Here is a 22455-nt window from a genome sequence, read left to right on the forward strand (position 1 = left end):
GGGGCTCAAAGCACACTAAAAGGAATGATGTGTCATTTGATAAGGAAACTTCTTTAGCTTGAGACTCGGTTCAACTCAAACAGATTCAGATATGTTGACAGTCATGAAAGTAAGCATGGCCTTTCAAAGAGATTCTAAAATTCACCTAAAAGGAAACTTTGTTAAGAATTTTAAATATTTGAATACTGTACCATTTTTCATTTTATTTTTTTCTCTCTTTGTATTCCAAATATTTTGTGTAAAATTTTCTCTTAAGTTAATAAATTTCTTAAAAAGAGTACAAACCACTCAGGCTCCTGCTTTCAATGATCTGTGTCCCAGTCAAAATAATTTATAAAATATATTTTAAATTAAGGTGCTTAAACTCATGTCTCCCAAAGTAAGTGCTTTTGCTGTTATTGGGAACTCAGCAAGAAATAAACAGAAGTAGATGCATTTGCCTGTATGAGAATAAACACTTTATCCAGTATAATCACAGCAGAAAATTGAGCTGATCTGTGGCAGCCATAAATAGTCCTAAGAGATTGGCTTATTACACTTCTCTGTGCACTTACAGAGAAGGATCACATTCCAGCAGGCCTGATGGGCTTGCACTGCCTTCAGAATAGGCAGAATTTGTACGAATTCTCCTGCCTCCATCACCCAACCTGTTCAATAAAGCAATCTCATGTAGGTGAACACAGTCTTGACGTTTCTGATCATTCACTCACAGAACAGTTTTCTACAGGTTCTTCTTGTGTTTTGGTAACAAGCAAAACAGCTTCTACCTGTTAGCAGCAAAAGAGGGCCAAAATAAAAACTCTGAGTGAGTTGGTACTCCAGCAAGATGCAAAATGGTAGCCATGTGGTTACACTTCTGTTGAGATTTCAGGTAGTACAGTGGAAAAAGTGTGAGGTAAGTATCAAGTCCCGCAGAAGCAGAATTCTCTTGAAATAAAACTCTCCAGGCACTTTTAAAATCATCTTTATTTTGCTTGCAAAGATACAATTTACTTAGTTACTTAATATTTTATTTGTTCCCATCTGAAGTCTCATAGCTTGCCATGTAAAACATTGCCTTCACTATCAAATCGCTATGTAAGAACATTATAAAATAATAACTATAAAGATGATCTTCTTTATAGTATTCAGATTAGTGCATTAAAACAACATTGATTTAAAAAGGCAAGTGAATTAACTGGCAAACATCCAATTCATTTGCTAATGCAGGATGGTACAAAATGATATGCAAAGGAAACCCAGAATTTTAAATGTTAGGTATCCAAAAACAATAACTGTGGGAAAGTTACTTCCCCAAAGTAATCTTGACCCAAGGACACAAATGTAATCATTATTCTATAGGACAAAAGGGAAGGTAATTAATTTTCCATCATAACAGCTGTGGAGATACACAGCAGAATAAGTTTGGGGTCTTTAGAATTCTAACACAATAGGTACCGATTTGTCATACTCTTCCTCCAGATCACATTAAACATTTATACTGACAACACAGTTCCTTGTAAAGGAATGTCAGCCTCAGCAGAATCTATGTAAAAACAACCTATCCTTAGCATTTTACCAGGCAATCTACAACAAATGCTTACTATCTACACATCAGGAGTGAAAGATATACTAGGAAGTTATTCACTGACTTCACTGAGAATCAACAAGGGTCTTGAGAGAAAATCAAAGATAAAAGTTAAATAGACAACTTATGTTGCTGTGAACCACGAAAACAACAAAATACCAAACACAAACATATATGTTACTTTTTAAAGTTACTGACAATGTTTCCTCTGCTGGCACAAATCAAAATTATATTGAAGATCTGTAATTAACACAAACATGGGTGCATGTTACATTGTGATGGGAAGATGCACACAGAAAACGTGGGAAGATGCACACACACACCTTTAGATTTACTAATTTCCAAAAGCTAAGTCAATAGGATAAATAAATTATAAATGAAAGGCAGATACAATGTGGGCAGAACAGTTATTAGATTGAAAAGCATGAATGTTATGCCAGCAGAGATATATAGGAAAACTTTCAGCATTAGAAAATATAAGATTTAATCCAAAGAAAACTTTCTTCCAAATAAAAATAACAGAGTACGGGAACCATCCTTTAGGCAACTGCTTTAAAATAATATAATAAAAAAAACCCACCATGATTAAAGGAATCTTCCTACATAATTTACATAATATAGTGCAGTAGTGTGCTCCTTTGTCATCTTAGCCTTTCACTCCCCATATGATGAGACCGATAATTACAACTCCAATAACAAGGATAAAAATGATGATGCAGAGGGTTTTTCTGGATTTGCGCTGCAGATGCAAAAACAAAAAACATGTTTACAGATGTAAGGAGCATCTCGATGGCAAGTGAAAATCATTTGGTTCTTTTCTAGAGTAAACTCAATGGTAATTTCTCGCCTCAAATTTGGGGCTATATTTTTTTTCTTTTCAACACATATAGTACTATGCTTTCACAATATATTCTTGAATTAATGGTATTAATTCAGGGGGTAATTATTCAACTTTTGTTGGTGCTTTTTCTAGATGTGAGGTTGGGAAAGATACAGAGAAATAAAAATTAAGAGACAGAGTTTACCTATATGTGAAAACACAAAACAGCTTAAAGACATCAATTTTTAAACTTTTATCAAAAAACTGCTCTTCAAAATGAGTTCTCTGACCATATCAGCAAATATTTGACAATGTTTCCTAAAATTTACTTGTTTCCCAAATCATTCTCATCCCTAAATATGAATGGAAACTGCATTCAGAATTTCAACATGCAAATAAATTTTTAAAAAGAGCTAAAAATAATTAAAAAACACTCATTTAAATTATAAAGGTTGAGCTTTGCTCCATTCTTCATTCCTGGCCCAGCTGTAGATTTCTATATTTCTTTAATGGCTTGTCCATCTCACAACAACATCCAGGAATCTTTTTTCTTACAAAGTAGAAAAGTCTGTAAATTTGCCTTGGGTCAACCAGAAGTAACGTAAAATTTACCAAAAAGATATGTTTCTGACTCAATTTTTCTTAAAAACTATTATTACTGTTTAGTATTCCATGTGGCCATCTAATTTTTCAACAAAATACTACTCTTCATATATTAAACACAGTTCGTTTCAATTTCATCATGCCCGTGTATTTCCCCCAGACTCTACCTGGTTACTGCAGACCCATGTGTAATGTGCCTTCATCAACAATGACAACTGTTCCACTGGAGAATTTTTTATTTTCCCTGGGGCACCATCTCCAGGGGTGGCAAGACTCTGGGGTGCTATGGTGATGAGAGCATTTTCCACCTTGTTTTATGTTCTTAATCCATCACCACACTGTATCTTGCAGAGGCATCATTTAATATCAAGGCTGCCAAGTGGGACTACTGGGAAACTGCTCTCTTCCCAGCCCCTGTGCTGCATGGCTCTTTTCTCATCCCTCCAGGTCCTGTGAGAGCTCCTTGGACAGTAAGGAGATCAAACCAGTGAATCCTAAGGGGAATCAACCCTGAATATTCACTGGGACTGATGCTGAAGCTCCAATACTTTGGACACCTGATGCAAAGAGCCAACTTACTGCAAAAGACCCTGATGGTGGCAAAACTTGAAGGCAGGAGAAAGGGGTGACAGAGGATGAGATGGTTGGATGGCATCACTGATTCAAGCAAACTCTAGGAGATGGTGAAAGAGGGAAGCTTGGTGTGCTGCAGTCCATGGGATCGCAAAGAGTTGGATACAACTGAGCGACTGAACAAGAGTAACAAGCAGGTTCTGTGGGATTAACAGGTGGGGGGCGCAGTTCTAGCTCTGAAGGTTTAGCTTGGGAAGATGTGTTCCTTTTTCCCCAGAGCAGCTGTAGGTTTTCCTTCCACAAGGAAGAGGAAAAGTAAAATTTGGGGATATATCTACATCTCCCTAAAATTCAAAAGCAAAATGAAATGACATGGATCCTAGTCACTCTATCTGAGCAGATTTAACAGCTGGCGGTTACAGATTACTCTAGGGGTATGTGTGTGTGTTCAACTATTTATGAATGATACGATATCTTCAGTCTACCATGCGGTGACATTAACTCTGCTGAGCTGCATGTACAGTGGAAGTAAGAAATAGATTTAAGGGACTAGATCTGATACATCGAGTGCCTGATGAACTATGGACAGAGATTCGTAACATTGTACAGGAGACAGGGGTCAAGACCATCCCCATGGAAAAGAAATGCAAAAAAGCAAAATGGCTGTCTGGGGAGGGCTTACAAATAGCTGTGAAAAGAAGAGAAGTGAAAAGCAAAGGAGAAAAGGAAAGATATCAACATCTGAATACAGAGTTCCAAAGAATAGCAAGAAGAGATTAGAAAGCCTTCCTCAGCGATCAATGCAAAGAGATAGAGGAAAACAACAGAATGGGAAAGACTAGAGATCTCTTCAAGAAAATTAGAGATACCAAGGGAACATGTCATGCAAAGATGGACTTGATAAAGGGCAGAAATGGTATGGACCTAACAGAAGCAGAAGATATTAAGAAGAGGTGGCAAGAATACACAGAAGAACTGTACAAAAAAGATCTTCATGGCCAAGATAATCATGACAGTGTGATCACTCACCTAGAGCCAGACATCCTGGAATGTGAAGTCATATGGGCCTTAGAAAGAAAGCATCACTACAAACAAAGCTAGTGGAGGTGATGGAATTCCAGTTGAGCTATTGCAAATCCTGAAAGATGATGCTGTGAAAGTGCTGCACTCAATATGCCAGCAAGTTTGGAAAACTCAGCAGTAGCCACAGGACTGGAAAAGGTCAGTTTTCATTCCAATCCCAAAGAAAGGCAATGCCAAAGAATGCTCAAACTACTGCACAATTGCACTCATCTCACACACTAGTAAAGTAATGCTCAAAATTCTCCAAGCCAGGCTTCAGCAATACGTGAACCATGAACTTCCTGATGTTCAAGCTGGTTTTAGAAAAGGCAGAGGAACCAGAGATCAAATTGCCAACATCCGCTGGATCATGGAAAAAGCAAGAGAGTTCCAGAAAAACATCTATTTCTGCTTTATTTTCTATGCCAAAGCCTTTGACTGTGTGGATCACAATAAACGGTGGAAAATTCTTCAAGAGATGGGAATACCAGACCACCTAACCTGCCTCTTGAGAAACCTATATGCAGGTCAGGAAGCAACAGTTAGAACTGCACATGGAACAACAGACTGGTTCCAACTAGGAAAAGGAGTACGTTAAGGCTGTATATTGTCACCCTGCTTATTTAACTTCTATGCAGAGTACATCATGAGAAACGCTGGGCTGGAAGAAGCACAAGCTGGAATTAAGATTGCCGGGAGAAATATCAATAACCTCAGATATGCAGATGACACCACCCTTATGGCAGAAAGTGAAGAGGAACTCAAAAGCCTCTTGATGAAAATGAAAGAGGAGAGTGAAAAAGTTGGCTTAAAGCTCAATATTCAGAAAATGAAGATCATGGCATCTGGTCCCATCACTTCATGGGAAACAGATGGGGAAACAGTGGAAACAGTGTCAGACTTTATTTTGGGGGGCTCCAAAATCACTGCAGATGGTGATTGCAGCCATGAAATTAAAAGAAACTTATTCCTTGGAAGGAAAGTTATGACCAACCTAGATAGCATATTCAAAAGCAGAGACATTACTTTGCCAACAAAGGTCCATCTAGTCAAGGCTATGGTTTTTCCAGTGGTCATGTATGGATGTGAGATTTGGACTGTGAAGAAAGTTAAGCGCCAAAGAATTGATGCTTTTGAACTGTGGTGTTGGAGAAGACTCTTGAGAGTCCCTTGGACTGCAAGGACATCCAACCAGTCCATTCTGAAGGAGATCAGTCCTGGGTGTCCTTTGGAAGGAATGATGCTGAAGCTGAAACTCCAGTACTTTGGCCACCTCATGCGAAGAGTTGACTCACTGGAAAAGACTCTGATTCTGGGAGGGATTGGGGGCAGGAGGAGAACGGGATGACAGAGGATGAGATGGCTGGATGGCATCACCGACTCGATGGACGTGAGTTTGAGTGAACTCCGGGAGCTGGTGATGGACAGGGATGCTTGGCATGCTGCGATTCATGGGGTCACAAGGAGTAAGACACGACTGAGCGACTGAACTGAACTGACCAGAACAGAGCTGCATGTCTGAATCTCATGCATGAAGACAGTAAACATGAGTTACTCTGCTGGTGAGCAGAACTGGCTGTATAACTCAGCATCCTCTATCCAGCTTCATTGTTCCTGACATGCTATTGAATGTGTACTGATTCGTCCAGTGAGAAAACTGCACTAAAACTAAAGGGAACTTCTGAGATCAGTGAGAAAAGTGAAAAGTGATTAAAAAGGCCTAGGATGGTGACACAATATCTTATAGGATATTTTAGAAATTTTATAGGAAATTTTATAGGAAAGTGTAGAAATTTTATAGAAATTTTATAGGAAAGTGACAATTTCTGAGAAAATAATTATGAACAACTACATCAATGAATAACGAACCTTTAAAAGGGAAATAAAACACTAGGGTGGTATTTAGGGGTTCCCAAAGAGAACTTATCTCTGTTAAACATCAAAGATTTACATACTAAATGATATAGTTCACGGTTCTAATATTTGTAGTCTTCTGTATATATTTATATTTGACTCATATGTATGGATTTCCTATACTAACTTGATTCACTTTAGGGATCACTTCATTCCTGATGAAGGGTCTGCTGAATGCTGACCAAATACCCACCAGTCAAGGACACTCCAAGCTAATAAAATTTCCACAGAACCTGAGACATCTTTCTGGGACAAGGATCTTAGCCTCTTTAATCCAAAGTATCACATACCAAAAAGAAAGGCAGAAAGGAACTGCAAGAAATGGAGGGAAATCGCTATCAAACAGGTTTCTGTTTTGAAATGTGAAAATGACATTGGAGACCAGAAGCTGCCAGAAAAGACTGGAGTTGTCTACCGCTCCTCTCAAGACTCTAAATGCTAAACTGCTCATTCCTGTGGGCACAACACTTGTTCAACCCTGAGAACAGACAGGCTAAACCCCGTTTTAATGGACTGGCATATTTCTGGCCTGTCTTCCATGGGATTTTAAATTAACGTCTCCAGCCACATGATTACACACACACACACACACACACACTTAAGAGTCTACGTTATAGGACAGCTTAGCACAGTTGATATTACCTGATAGTCTGCCGCCCTTGACAGCTGCTGGTTTGCTTGCTGGACGTGCACCTCAGCATTTTCCACGTTGGCTTCTATGCTATCTTTAAAATAAAACACACACAAAAAAATGTTAAACAGGTGCTGATGTGCTAGTAATAGAGCTGCACTAATCACCTAATTTTATTCATGGTTAAGATTAAATACATTCATTATTCAAAGGTTTACATGTGTACAGCTGAATTTTCTTTTAGCAATTATATTTCTCAGGTGCCTCAAACAATATAGAAACAATGTGAAGAAAATGAACTTGATTATCTTCATTACAGCGTACTCCAGTTCTACCTGGTAAATCCCAAAAGTACTGTCACTGAGTTTGCATTCTGTGGTGGCCAACTCAGTACCAAGCAAAGCATTCTGAACTTTGGTTCAGGGGATACAGGGAGACCTGAAAACCGTCATCTGCTCAGTGGCCAGCATCAACCTCCTTCTGTGCCGGAAACCCAGGCTCCCTGAGAGTCCCCACAGGCTTCTCAAGTGGTGACAGGTTCCCTTCCTCCCCTCCTCCACTGAGGGTAGAACGTCCTACATCTGTAGGACGGATGGATGACTGCTGTCTCCTCCTCCTCCCTGCCGACTTTCAGAGCTCACGCCTACCTCTTTCACTCCGCAGTGCAGCAGGCATCCTGAGATGTCTTTCTTCTTTTTCCTTGAATGTTTTACTCCCTGCTCCACTGATGTTCTGTTCAATGCTTCTACTATTATCCATATTGGTGATCTCAATGTCCAACTGCTGACCCTCAAATACCCAGGCCTCTCAATTCTTTGAACACAGATTTTTTTCATCAACTTTGCCTGTGATGCTTTCTGAGCCATCTATTTCCATGGTCATGTTCCAAACCTGTCATTACCAGCAACTGCAGCTTCTCTATAATCTCCGTTCCAGGTCTCACTCTCTGATGACCACCTGCTACCTTGAGAGTTCTCTCCTTCTGAGACCCCAGCTTTAGTGATCCTACCCCTTTGTCATGGCCCCTTAAATACTTCATGTCCTCACTTCCCTCTTCCTTACCTTTTACTCCATGGACAGTCATTTGCCACTGCTTTCTTGCACTCGTCAGCCCTCTTCCTCCCTACTGCAGTCACACTTAGGTGACAAAACCCCAACCTATCCTGTGCAATTGTATGGGGTACAAAAAAGTCATCGGGGCTGACTTATTTCACTTTAAATTCTTGACTGCAGAGCACTCTTGCCCCATCTCCCCAGCTCCTGAAAGATTAAGTCACACTTTCTCCTCTAACTTCCCATGCCTCCTCACTCACTGTCATTCTCCACCAGGGGCCCTATTTCTAGATCACTGAGACAACAGGAACAATCAGAAGACACTTCCACAATCTCCTGACCCTACCCACTAACACATGCAACCATCTCTGTGCTCAGACTTCTCTCCCATGGTTGTGGGGGACCCATCTGTGCTCAGCGAGAGCCAACCCCTCCGTGCGTGCATTTTATCCCAATTCCTGCTGCCTAGCTCAATGACCTCAGGCCAGCAGTTGCTTCCCTCTCACTATCAACATTTCTTTCTCATCAATCCTATTGCTGTTATCTTAAACACAAACCAACCCTCAAATCTCTCATTGATGCCACATCCACTGGCAGTTAGGACCTCACTGACAGAAAAAGCAATCTCCATTTGCTGTCTCCAGTCACTCTCCTCCCAGCCTCTTTGGAACCTACTTTATCATGCTTTTACCTGCACTATTTTACCAGCACAGCTCTCATCTGAGGTCATCTATGCCCTACATGTTGTTGAATTCAGCAGTCAACTCTTAATCCTCAGCTTACCTAACCCAACAGCAGCATCAGAGAGAGCAGACGGGTCATCACCCTGAAATGCTTCCTCCACACCATCCTAAAACTGTACACTCACGTGGTTTTCTTCTGCATCACTGGTTATTCTTTCTTGGTCATTTTTGTTGGTTCCTCCTTGGCTTTCTAGCCTCTAAATCAGAGATTGACAAACTTTTTCTTTGTGCCAGATAATAAATACTTAAGCTTTGCAGTTCATTCTTATGGTTTCTGTCATAAACTCGACTATGCCTCTGTTGTACAAAATCTGCTGTAGATAACACATAAATGAATGGATGCAGTTTGCTGACTGTGCTCTAAATATTTATAAATCCTTAGAACCTCCTCTTGCTCAGTCGTGTCACACTCTTTGTGACCCCAAGGACTGTAGCCTGCCAGTCTCCTTTGTCCATGGAATTCTCTAGGCAAGAATACTGGAGTGGGTTGTCATTCCCTTCTCCAGGGGATCTTCCCAACCCAGGGATCAAACCCAGGTCTCCTACATTGCAGGCAGACTCTTTACTGAACCACCAGGGAAGCCCCTCTCTTCTCTATCTCAACTTATTTCCCAGGTGATCTTACCTAATCTCATGGCTTTAAATATCATCTATGTGCAGATAATACCCAGATTTAAGACCCCAGTCCAGACACCTCCACTTTACCTCACATTCGCAACCTCTGTTCTCACCTCCCCTTTACCTCATGTTCTCAACCTCTGTTCTTAACCCAACAGTCCAAGTGAGTCTCTTAAAACCTAAGTCAGATGACTACGCCCTTCTGCTCACATCTTCCTGTGGCTTCTCCTCTATTAATACAAAAACTGTTCTTATGATGGCTCAGCGGCCTATGTGATCTGGTCCCCTGTGACTTTGGACACTGCCTCCATCCTCCTTGTGCTCACTCCATTCACTTAAAATGTCAGGCATGCTTCTGCCAGAGGCCAGGGCACCTGCTATTCCCTCTGCGTGGACCCTCTTCTCCCGCTGGCTTCTTACTTCCATGAAGTCCTCACTGAAATGTCACCTGCCCTTACTGACTCCACACTGAAAAGCAGCACCTTCCCCACTACCTGCAGTCCCACCCCAATCTGGCCTTATTCTCCCTATAAGCACTTATCAACACTTACTTTTCTTTCTGTTGTAATTGTCTCTCTCCTCCAATTAGATTATAATATCTTTTATTTGTTGTTTAATTTCAGCTGAATCCTCAATGCCTAGATTTATGCCTGAATGTAGTCGGCACTCAATAAATATTTATTGGATGAATGAATGGTTTCTTAAGTTTTACCCTGTGATCTACTGGGACTACAGAAGAGGATAAGAATAGAAAAATAATAATTAAACTATAGGTCCAAGTATTTAAACTACACCAAATTCAGAAAACATATTAAATATATCTTTAGTATACTCACAAATATCTTCATACTTAAAAATGATAAAGAAGATCAGAATCGCGATCAACGCTCATAATTATATCCTATATGAATTACGATTACATTTAAATTTAAAGGAAGTCTTACAGAGTTTTTAAAAAAGAATTAAAAAAAAATTCTCAGTAACTAAGTACTACTACTACATTAATACGCTAAAAAGGTTATGAGAATGAATGTTTAGGCAAATGGCTACTTATCCCCTCTACTTGAGAAGAGAGGACAGTGTGCACATTATGAAAAGACATTTTCCCCAAAGTCTTGGTGTAATGAGAATTAAAATGGGATAAGACAGAAACCAGAGGTCCTGGGAATGAGCTAGGATGATGTTACATGGAACCTTCCATGATGTCAGTAGCAGCAGAACCTGATTAAATTTGGGACTTCTTAAATACATGAAATCGGTCATTTCAACCAGTAGGAGCCAAAAATGAAATCTGTTTTCGATAATGCCAAGGGTGGTGCTTTGTCTGTTGCAGACACGGTGGTTTTGACTCCAGGAGGACCCGACGAGAGAAAAGGAGGAAGTTAACTCTGAGAAGTTACACACGGAAACTGCATGTGGCCCACTTCCACCTCATGACACTTCACACGTAGGCCTTACCTATTACATCTCCTTGCTCATGAATCATCATTCCCAAATCTTTAAATATTTCATTAATATCCATAATATCAGCCTAAGAGAAAAAAAGTACGTATTATTGTAATCAGAAATTCAGTCCCCAATCCACAAAGGGGGAAAATTTTTACAAAACCCAAACCATTACTCATACCTAGGTGAGCATGCATCTGGACTTAATAACATACATTTTGGGCACATGAGAAAACTATTTGACTATAGGCAATCCCAAGTAAGTAGACTTTGAATTAACAGTAACCAGTTCTCTAAAACAAGTTTGTAATGTTAAAAATATCAAGTGATTTGGAATGGAAATGAACGATCTATGTAATAGAGAAGGATGGTGCATTATTGAATTTACACCATGCAGTTTGATTAGTCTTGTTATCACAAGCAGTATTTCCTCAAAAACACTGAAAATATTCTAGTAAAAATTTATGTGTCAATTTGACACTTAAGACTGTGCTGGGTCTTTGTTGTGGCAAGTGGGCTTAATTTCCTCACAGTATGTGAGATCTTAGTTCTCTGACGAGAGACTGAACCTACGTTCCCTGCATTGGAAGGTGGATTCTTAACCACTGGACTACCAGGGAAGTCTCTCAATTTGACACTTTAAAAGAATAAAACATGAGGTGTAAATTCAAATTCTCAAATTAATAAACTTGAATATGCAATGTAATAGTGATGGGTAAATAAGTTATAAATTTAATTTTCTTTAATATAACTATTATTTTGCCTGATTAAAGAGTAATATGTAAATACTTTATTCAGGAAGAGTGGGGTGATTTACACATTCATCCTAGAACTTAGTTTTCTCATCTGTAAAATGGGGAGTGACAGTGACACAGTTAAGTTACTTTTATGAAAACTAAATGAGACAACACAAACAATTTATCATATAGTGCTTGGTGGATGGAATCCATCAATAAATGGTAGCTACTGTTAGCTATTATCAGGCCACTTTCCAGGGAACAGGTACGTTCCCTATGAACTAAGGCTATAAACCTTTTAGCCTTTTTCAATATCCTACATGTACTAAAGGGAAATAAAATACGTTTAAAGCCCTTGGAAGAAATCTTATTCATGCAGGTATGATGTGTACTATGTGCCATGGAAGCCATCCAGACCCTCTGAACAGAACTTTATCACTAGACTGATATTCTTCTCAATGCTCAGGTGCCTTGAGATGACTTAACAGAATTTAAAAAAAAAAAAAAGAAAGAAAATTTGGATGGAGCGAAGTATATTTTTTCATCCTAGCACCATTTCTAAAGAGATTACTCTTTTTAAAAGCAATGATTCTAACTTATATGAGAAATGCCACCGAACTGATATTTATTTAGTTTTCTTTCTTGACCCGTCTCCCAGCATCACCGAAGCATCTTGAGAAGAAACTCACTAAGTGAGGCAGTGCAGTTCTACAATGCAAAGCTTACTTCGAGTTGTCTGATAGAAGACTCTCTCTCCTGAATAAGGCGCAGGTCATCCTCTGTAATTTCTTCATCCTGCAACTGAGCTTGAGGCTGAGTTTGGCTATTAAAAAGAAAGGAATATGTAAAAAAAGAAAAACCAGTATGGAAACAAGGGGGCTTCCTTCTTATTACAGAAATACTTATTGAATAGAACATTTTTGCTTCAAAGTCACAGAATTGCTGACTTAAATTCTAAAAGTATAACAGAAATGTTAACCAAATTTTATTCATTTTCATTTCAATGATTTTTTTTGGAGTTATTAATTAATTATCGGAAGCTATTACATCTGGCAAGTGAGTATTTCTTCTTGGTTGACTTAAACCTCACACATGGGAATAATCTATATCAAAAATAATCTTAATCAAAAATTAAGTCAATAATATTTATCTGGATAAATAACTAAAGAGTATTATTACTATACTGGACTATTTTTATATATTTTATAATAATTATTTAAAAATTTTTTCAAATGTATTGTTTTCTATTTATAAATAACTTAGGAATCATGATATAATATACTGAAAACTAATTTTGCCCAAGACCATGATGTAAAAAACAAATATGAAAAATTATCTTTTACTCTGTATACTGTTTTATACTTCTTACCTTTCCCAGGATACAAGATTCCTTTCTTTTGAGCTCTCCTCAGGAAAACCACCCTGAATAATTTAGTAACAGAATGGATTGAGACGGCACAAAGGAAAAGCACACAGCATTCATATTTTCCTTTAGGATAATTTAAACTGATTTATGTAGACACTGGAGTATAGGTTTAAGAAAAGAGAAAAGTTCTTGTTCTAATATCTTAAGTCAATTACTTCAACTATACCCTAAGCTGACATGGAAGCAATTCATTAAATATTCTCAAGAGCCAAATAATGAATATTATTTGATTAAAACAGAATGTAGCTTTGGAACCTCTACATTAAGGAACAAGGAAACACTTATGATAGTTTCCAGGGAGATTTAAAATTAAATCAAAATTCCACTCTAACTCATTCTTCCATTTATCTTCTCCAGGTCTAAGTTCATTTTTAATATTCACACAATATATTCACTCTGTTCATTTCAAATCATCTTCATATAACCCAGGAGTAAAGAGTCTTCTACTCCAGCAGGAATACAAAGTAACAGCCTCAGGTGCAAATCAGGATTTGATTCCTAATCTTCTCTGACAGAACGTTTCCGTATTTTTACATAATCTGTAATCTTTTGTTCCATGACATGGACAGAATAACCACAAGTGACAAGCAAAGTCACTCAGTCGTGTCCGACTCTTTGCGACCCCATGGACTGTAGTCTACCAGGCTCCTCTGTCCATGGGATTTTCCAGGCAAGAATACTGGAGTGGGGTGCCACTTCCTTCTCCAGGAGATCTTCCCGACCCAGGGATTGAACCTGGGTCTCCCGCATTGTAGGCAGACGCTTTACCATCTGAGCCACCAATAATACGCAATTATCATCCTTTTAAAAACTGAGCAGAAAACTCCTGAAAATAAATATTCAACACCGATTTCCAAGATATTCACAGGACTTTAAGACTCAAAATACATGCCATGTAGTTTTTTTACATGATCCCTGGGGAATACCGTGTTCATTTTTACAATGCTGCTTTAAATACTTACAGATACTCTGGAGCTGGCTCTTACTCGAGCAACAAATTCTTTCTCTCTCTCAGCAGCCTGCCTCTGCACCTTCTGAAAGTTTGTCAGCGATGCTGTGAATTCAGCCACTAAGCGATCCTTCTGTATTTTCCTTTGACGCTAGAGGAGAGGTGGGGAAAAGAAACCTGCTAGAATCAAGCTGTGAAGTTCTATAGAATTTGCAAAAGCTATTTTGCTAGTAGCTGGCTCTTTATTTAATTTTGAAAATTTCACTCACTCTATTACAGAGCCTTATTGATTAACACTCAATAACATTTTGCTCAAGTTGCTAATGTGTTCGAACACTGTGCATATTTATCTTGAGGCAAAGGCCCATAATGTTGGATTTTTCAACTCAAGTTTTCATCCTAAAAACTAGGCCACGCTTTTGAAGTAATTCCTCTTCTTCTTTATTTTAATGGAAATAAAACTTTTGATTCACCTAAGTAATAACTTCCACTAAGTAAGCAGGGTAATAAAAACATGTGCCCCTAGGAAACCTCACATCTTGAATGAGCATGCATGTTGCATGAAGTCAGTCCTGGAAGGCCAGGAAACAATTAGTCAGGAAGCATTTTCTGAGCACTTACTTAATTATGGGTCAGGACAACTGCATGGAAATAATTTTTGCTTTACTGAACCACAGGATACTACCTGGGCAATTAAATACAGTTTTGTGTTCTCTGAACTAATCTCAAATAGATTTTTCCACCCCTGATTTCCTTTCTAGTACAACAGTTCAAAGATCCTACAAGGCATTTGATTCATTTCACATTCAGTACATCAACAGTGTGTCTTAAAGCTTCATACCTGGTCACTGGGGGTGGTGGGCAGAGATCCAAACTCTTTAATGTACTTATCTGTTTCTTTGGCAAGCTGGTTTGTATACTGCTGCTTCTGCTGGCTAAAGTGAGAAAACACACATCACAGTCAAAGAACTAAGGTATTTCTTGAAGCTATAACTGTGCCACTTGATTCAACCCTGATGAACAGTTTTAGAAAAATCACTCTTTTTAGAGACTGGCTCAAATTTTCTCTATGAAAACAAAGTTCTCAGGTTCTATAAATATTGAGTAAATACTATGTGGAAGGTGCTTTACTCACATATGGAGATAACCAAGCTTTGAGAAATAAATATCAGCAGCTATTTAGAAAAGATGACTAAAGCCAACGTAAGATTGTAAAATGTCTGATGTTTGAGATCTGGGGGATGTGGGAGCCTTAAAACTCTGTCCAGTTCTCAGGGTACAGCCAGCCTCTCTTATTTCTCTACCTGAGTATTTATATCCTATAGATACTTTAGTAAAAGGAAAAAAAAAAAAAGAGCAGAAGTTACAATGAATAATAGTACAAATTTACTATTATTTATGTTAACCATAGGAAAAAAAGATGATAGCACTTCTCTGTAAAAAAAAAACCAAACACAGTGAAAGAGGTTAACTAGCTTATAAAGTGAAAAGTAAGATCTATAACTAAAGAAGTTGACATTTTAAAAAAGCTTGTATTCATGTGATGTTTCACAGGTCACAACATCAGTACCTCTCATATATATTATCTCTCATTTTATTTATTTATTTTTTGGGGTTTTTTTTTTGCTTTTTTAAAAAAATTAATTTATTTTTTATTGAACAATAATTGCTTTACAGAATTTTGCTGTTTTCTGTCAAACCTTAACACGAATCAGCCATAGGTATACATATATCCCCTCCCTTTTGAACCTCCCCCCGCTTCTCCCTCATCTCACCCCTCTAGGTTGATACAGAGCCCCTGTTTGAGTTTCCTGTGTATTGGTCACACTTTGGGTCCTTTAAAATAACGAGAAACTATATGATAATATCGGAGAAGGCAATGGCAACCCACTCCAGTACTCTTGCCTGGAAAATCCTATGGACCTGGAGGAGCCTGATGGGCTGCAGTCCATGTAGTCACGAAGAATCAGACATGACTGAGTGACTTCACTTTCACTTTTCACTTTCATGCATTGGAGAAGGAAATGGCAGCCCACTCCAGTGTTATTGCCTGGAGAATCCCAGGGACGGGGGAGCCTGGTGGGCTGCCGCCTATGGGGGTCGCACAGAGTCGGACACGACTGAAGCGACTTAGCAGCAGCAGCATATGATAATATCTTTTAGTATATAGATACCTATATTTGACTGATGAGGAATTATACTGCACTTATATATGTTTACCAAATGCCCTATCTTTATACATCTTTTATAAATCTTTATGAAAAGTAATATAATTAAAATTATAAAAAGACTTTAATGATGTCTACATATTCAGAATCTCCACTCTTAACCTTAGCAAAATATTGTTAACTATTAAGAATTATGGCTTCTGTTCTACTTTATTTTAATAAATGATGGTTTATTATTTAGATTTGGGACATGTTTATCCCTCTGATATCTATCCACTGCAGAAAAATGCAATATAAATTATAAGACAACTGTAAATTCCTCAAACTGTACTTCACAAAAAATATGAATTATTATTACCTATCTTTTAATTTCTTCCTTTTTGCAACTTTTGCTTCTGTAGCTAATATTTGGCATTTCATTTACTACATATATACTACTTGAAATTTGTAGCTGGCAATAGTGCTAAATTAACATATAAAATGATTCAGGTTTAGAATAATGTTGGGCAAACCATCAAACCCCAAACAGAAATGTTTTCCTTATAAGTAAAATGGAAATAGTTCTTTTGATCTATCTAGCTCATTGCGATTTTGTAAGGTACAGATGAGAAAAGGTGTAAAAACACACTGTAAAATCTGTAACACCACAAAGTATTGTTGCTGTTGTTCTACAGCATATTAATTTACTCAAATATGTAAGTACATTACTTGATTATATCTTTTATTTTTTAAACAGAGGCTAATGCTTTCTGAAATTCAAGGATGTAAAGATAAACTTTTGGGGAGCATAGTTCATACTGGATGTGCAATGAAATCCAAGTGAAATAAATAAAAATCATCACAGGGACTGTTAGCTATGAGAAGTGACTCACACAAGGGGAAGCTTAGAGTACTGTTTTTCTAAAGCCATCAAAAACAACCTATTAAAAAGTATTAGGTAACCAAAGAAATTCTGCTTTGATAGAGAAAGCCAGATCTCTAAAATAAAGGAAAAGAGCTGCCCACTTTGGACAGGGAAAAACTTACACAAAATCTGAGTACAAATGAGGCAGCAGAAAAACCTTATTAATTTTCATTGTTTTCTCCAATAAATATAACACTGCTGCTGCTGCTGCTGCTAAGTCGCTTCAGTCGTGTCCGACTCTGTGCGACCCCATAGACGGCAGCCCACCAGGCTCTGCCATCCCTGGGATTCTCCAGGCAAGAACACTGGAGTGGGTTGCCATTGCCTTCTCCAATGCATAAAAGTGAAAAGTGAAAGTGAAGTCACTCAGTCTCATCCAACTCGTAGCGACCCCATGGACTACAGCCTACCAGGCTCCTCCATCCATGGGATTTTCCAGGCAAGAGTACTGGAGTGGGGTGCCATTGCCTTCTCCGAAATATAACACTACACACTATCAAATGAACATAACAATAGGTGGTTTCCCCTCTTTATTTATTTTCTTTTGATGTTTAACTAAATACTTACAGCTGTTGCCTCAATTCAGGTGAATCTTGAGGTGTTCCAAGTTGATTCAGGGTCCTCTGTATTTCCGCAGCTATTATGATAGAAAGTAAATGTATAGTAATTATTACAAATGTTAGGCCATTAGAAATTAACACAAGCAATGGGACAGTTAGAAAAAGACAGGAAAAACAAAGGGATAAATATAGAAAATATTAGTTGAGAAAAAAAATCAATGACTTATTCAAACATAATTAGTGACAATGTATTGTGTGGGTACCTTAACGTGTGAAACTGTAACTATGATCCAAAAATGTTATCTTCTTCCCTATTCCATCAGCACATTTGGTACAATGGCACATGGACTGTCATGTAAATTCTACTGGCACAAAAATTGTGAGGAAAATATGATTCACTGGGATATAAAGTGAATGAATTATGGTTAATAAACGAAGGAGGAATAACAAAATTAGAATAACCATTTTTCAACTGTCTACGTAATAAGTAATTCAAGCAAGAATCAAAGGATGCTAAAACCATGAGAATACTCACATGACCTCAAATTATCATCACATACGTGTCATTAACTTGGGCTAACTTTATAGAGGATTAATCTGTTGCTTGAAACAAATGACCAAATTTAGGATCACCAGTCGTACAAACTAGCATTATGAGTCTCCTGACACGATGCAACCAGAAAGTCACAAAATGACCTATGTATTTTTCTTGCCAAAATATTTAACTGGAATCTATGTGCAACTGAGCACACATCACACACAATCATGAGAAAGAAATCAGACCAATCTAGATTATGTGATAATCTTCACAACAACTGATCTGTACTTCTTAAAATATCAATGTCACAAAAGAAAAAAAAAATATGTAAAAGCAGGAAAGCTTTCTAAATTAAAAACACAAAATACTTTCTAAATTAAAAACATAAAATACTAAAACACCCAGTATACAATTTTTGACTGTCTTCTGATTCAGGAAAAAAGAAAAAAACCTACAAAAACTATTTTTAAAAAGTTATAGAGACAACTAGAGAAACTTGAATTGAATCTGGAGAGAGAAAGACTAAACAAAAATTGAAAAATGTCAGCAACTGGTGAACCCAGGTAAAGTGTATATAAAAAGATCACTGTACTATACTTCTACTCTTCTGTAGGTTTTAAATATTTCATGCTAAGTTCACCATTCAGAAGTCTACCACTGTAATAATAGTAATTTTTTTAAAAAGGCTCTTTACAAAGGGGAAGGTTCTCGTTTTATGTATTTATGTACACAAATAAAATGGCAAGCAGAGATGAGTTGAAAATCCATCTCAAAGTAAAGCACTTTCACATTTCCAAGAACTAGGGAAAAATGATCCAACCCATCCATTCTTTTTCATTTAAAAGAAGTCGTTTATTTATATAGCTTAAATGCTTTTAAAAAAGTCATTGTTTATTTATGGGATCAAGGGAATGATTGTATTCCAAAACACAGGATTACTTTTGTTCACTCAGGATGATGTAATGAATATTGCTTTCAAGTCAAAGATGGAAAATATAAATACTGGAGAGGAAATATATAGCAACTGTTAACCACTCAGCTAGTTACAAAGGAATTTCTTTTTGTTTTTTGGGGGGGTAATAGACATTTTCCTTTGTAAGGTGAGAAACTTTGCTGTTTTAAACTTATGGCTGCTTTGTACAATAAGTTATATATTTCCTTCTCAACCTCAGCAGATTCTTCTAGGCTACCTCTATCCTAAAAAATAGAAAACAAGAGGAGTATGCTTTCAGCTGGATGGGGTGGGCGGCAAGCCTTCCACGTCTTATCTTAGGGTTGTACACCCTCTTTATCACTGTACAAGTCAGGTGTTAAGATTATTGAGCCTATCCTCCTCCAGGACACTACACAAGTCCAGTACACTCCTTACATGTGCTTTTAAAATCTGCCAAGTGAGAAGCCACATGTTCTCTTAGGTGCCTTGGAAGCATGGAAGTATGCCAGCAGACAGAAGATAAATTAATGCAGAAACCTGTTTCCTTGGTGAAGAATCTTGGCCCATTGATCTGTATGGATCACTGATACACTCCTGCAGAGTAAATGACAAATTGCTTTTCTTTGCAGCCTCAAAAACAAATGGGAAAATACGGCTTAGTGAGACTTTTTATGTGGCTCCAATCCATTCTACTGAATGCCCTAAAAGGCTGCTGGCTTTGGCTTCAACTCCCCAACAGAAAAGGCTATCCTTCTAGTTCAAGTGGTGGCACAAGCAGTTCTACAACTTGGCTTCAATGACCTGCTTGATCCAATGGTAACTCCAGAACCTGTGGAATTTCAGGGTTTTGTATAATAAACTAGTGGCAAGGTCCACTAGGAAAAAAAACAACAGAAGTCCCTTAGATTCATTGAGCAAAATGATGCTCTTTGTCAAGCCAATATTACCCTTTTGTGGAATAGTTCTAGTCTTACTACTGATTCTCGGCTAAAAAGTAAACAGTGATATACTAGGTGACCCAGTGACTGGAGTTGCCTGCTACATATTAGGTGTTATCTTATCTTGTTGACAGGTTCTTGCTTGGTGGCTCAGACAGTAAAGAATCTGCCTGCAATGCAAGAGACCTGGGTTCGACTCCTGGGTCAGGAAGATTCCCTGGAGGAAGACATGGCTACCCACTCCAGTATTTTCGCCTAGAGAATTCCAAGGACAGAGGAGCGTGGTGGGTTACAGTCTGTGGGGTTGCAAACAGTCAGGCACGACTGAGTGACAAACACTTTCACTGTCTTGTTGATGTATCTCTTTCTAGATTTTGTATGTTAGTCAACCTGTCTCTCACTCCAACTTCTGCAGTACTTGTTCAATGGAATAAACAACCAGGAATGGTTTAAGAATGAAAAACTACATACAGGCTTGCCAACATGGGCTTCCCCTTCTTCAGATTAACATGATTACTGACAATGCCATGTACCAGTTTGCAGCCAACAGCAATCAAAAGTAAATATACAATATGGCACCATTCTTGGGGGTTATGAGCCCGTCACCCAGCGGCAAGACGATTAGAGCCCTTCCATCTTGGTGGAGGTGGAATTTTATATTGACTGAAAGAGCAGCACTATGGATTTTATACTGCTTCTTCTACTGCCCTCCCCCCATGATCCCACCGGCTTCTGAATCCATGTATCAATCACAATCATTCTACCTACCAGTGCTCCTAATCAAGATACTCAATTTAACAGAGGGGGGGGGGGGAATATATATATATATATAAAACACAGATTCCAAAGACCAAGAATTCCTTGGTCTGCCAGTACTCCTTTATCTGGAAGCTGCTGGATTTCTAGAATGTCTAATGGCCTTTTGAAGACCCAATTATGGTGTCACTTGAGAGACAGTATCTTGGGAAGCTGAAATGCAATCCCACGGGACCTTTATGCTCGCAAAGACCCACCATTCTCTGATGCTGCTTCACCTATATCCACCAAGAAAACTCAGATTTAGGACCTAAAGTGCGAAAGTGAAGAGAAATAGTTCACATTTACATCTAATTACCCATTTGCAAACTTTCTTCCATCCCTTGCAATGATTGAGAGACAATATTCAAGTAAGGAGTGTAACCGTGGCTCCACCTGAGTGGAAGCTGAGACTACATGGGGCCACTTGGGGCCAGCGTAGCCCAATGTCCACTGAGGTCATTATCAAGGGGAAGTAAAAGTGTGCCCAGGGCAAAGTCAGAGGGAGACATGTAAACAAACCTCGGGAAATGAGCTGGAGGGAACTAGCTAATACTGCCGTCTTCAATCAGAAAAGTTAGTATGATCTAACACGTGAACAGGAGCAAGGATCCGGGTTTGAAAGTCTGGGTTACTCCACAGCCGAGGTACAAAAAGAAGGTAAAAGGAACATGGACTAGCTATCCAGGAGAAAAGGACTAATAGAAACCGCAGCCTTGTTTCCAGCCACTAAGCGGCAGACTACAGCACGTGCCAATATTCTGTTCCTTGCTCTGTAATGTAGATATTTTAACTATTTGTTTCCTTCCCTATCTCTATTCTCCACTGTTTTATAGGGGCATGTTGTTAGCAGTTACACTGAAACTCTGGTCCACAGACTAAGGAAATACTGTGACACCCCATCTTGCTAAATCAGAGGAGGCATAGACTGGAAATCACCAAACAGACCTGGCACTGGAAGCAGGAAACAGATGTGTCTTGGTTCTACCTGGCAGTGGAGATGGGAGAGGAGTTCGGGTTGTATGAGCAATAGCAGTACCATGCTAAATGGGGCTCTTTAATTTTTTCAAGCTTAAATATGAAAAAAAAGGAGAAATCTATTCAGTATAGAAAACAAAAGAGATGAATTATAATGGATATTTTTGGCCATCTGATACCCTAAATTCTTATGACATTGGATCTTCTTGGTTTATAATATCACCACTGGGAAGTATCATTACAGAACCAGTCCTGAGGGGGAACAAACTGAACAGTTTAGTCACAAAACCATTCTGAGTCCTTGAGCATTGCTGACCTCCATTATGAGTAATGCAGGTGATTAATAATGACAGAGTCCCAGCAACAATCACAAGAAAAGAAAGACCCGACTCATAGAACTAGCTTGCTGCTAAGTCACTTCAGTCATGTCCAACTCTGTGCAACCCCATAGACGGCAGCCCACCAGGCTCCACCGTCCCTGGGATTCTCCAGGCAAGA

The 22455-nt window shown here is 38.5% G+C and overlaps 1 protein-coding gene across 1 annotated transcript in view; it reads right to left on the bottom strand.

Moving 5' to 3' along the window:
- Positions 1-948: 948 nt before the first annotated feature.
- The window catches only part of STX7 (syntaxin 7), a 56639-nt gene continuing 35132 nt past the window's right edge, over positions 949-22455 (bottom strand). The window contains exons 3-10 of the mRNA XM_061428006.1: positions 17782-17851; positions 14984-15077; positions 14156-14293; positions 13137-13189; positions 12494-12590; positions 11043-11115; positions 7182-7264; positions 949-2306 (exon numbers count right to left, since the gene is read on the bottom strand). Of these exons, the coding sequence (XP_061283990.1) occupies positions 2214-2306; positions 7182-7264; positions 11043-11115; positions 12494-12590; positions 13137-13189; positions 14156-14293; positions 14984-15077; positions 17782-17851 (701 nt within the window). The 3' untranslated portion in view covers positions 949-2213. The remainder of the gene's footprint in view (positions 2307-7181; positions 7265-11042; positions 11116-12493; positions 12591-13136; positions 13190-14155; positions 14294-14983; positions 15078-17781; positions 17852-22455) is intronic.

This window comes from Bos javanicus, chromosome 9 (genome assembly GCF_032452875.1).
Source record: "Bos javanicus breed banteng chromosome 9, ARS-OSU_banteng_1.0, whole genome shotgun sequence".
In the NCBI taxonomy this organism is placed as follows: domain Eukaryota; kingdom Metazoa; phylum Chordata; class Mammalia; order Artiodactyla; family Bovidae; genus Bos; species Bos javanicus.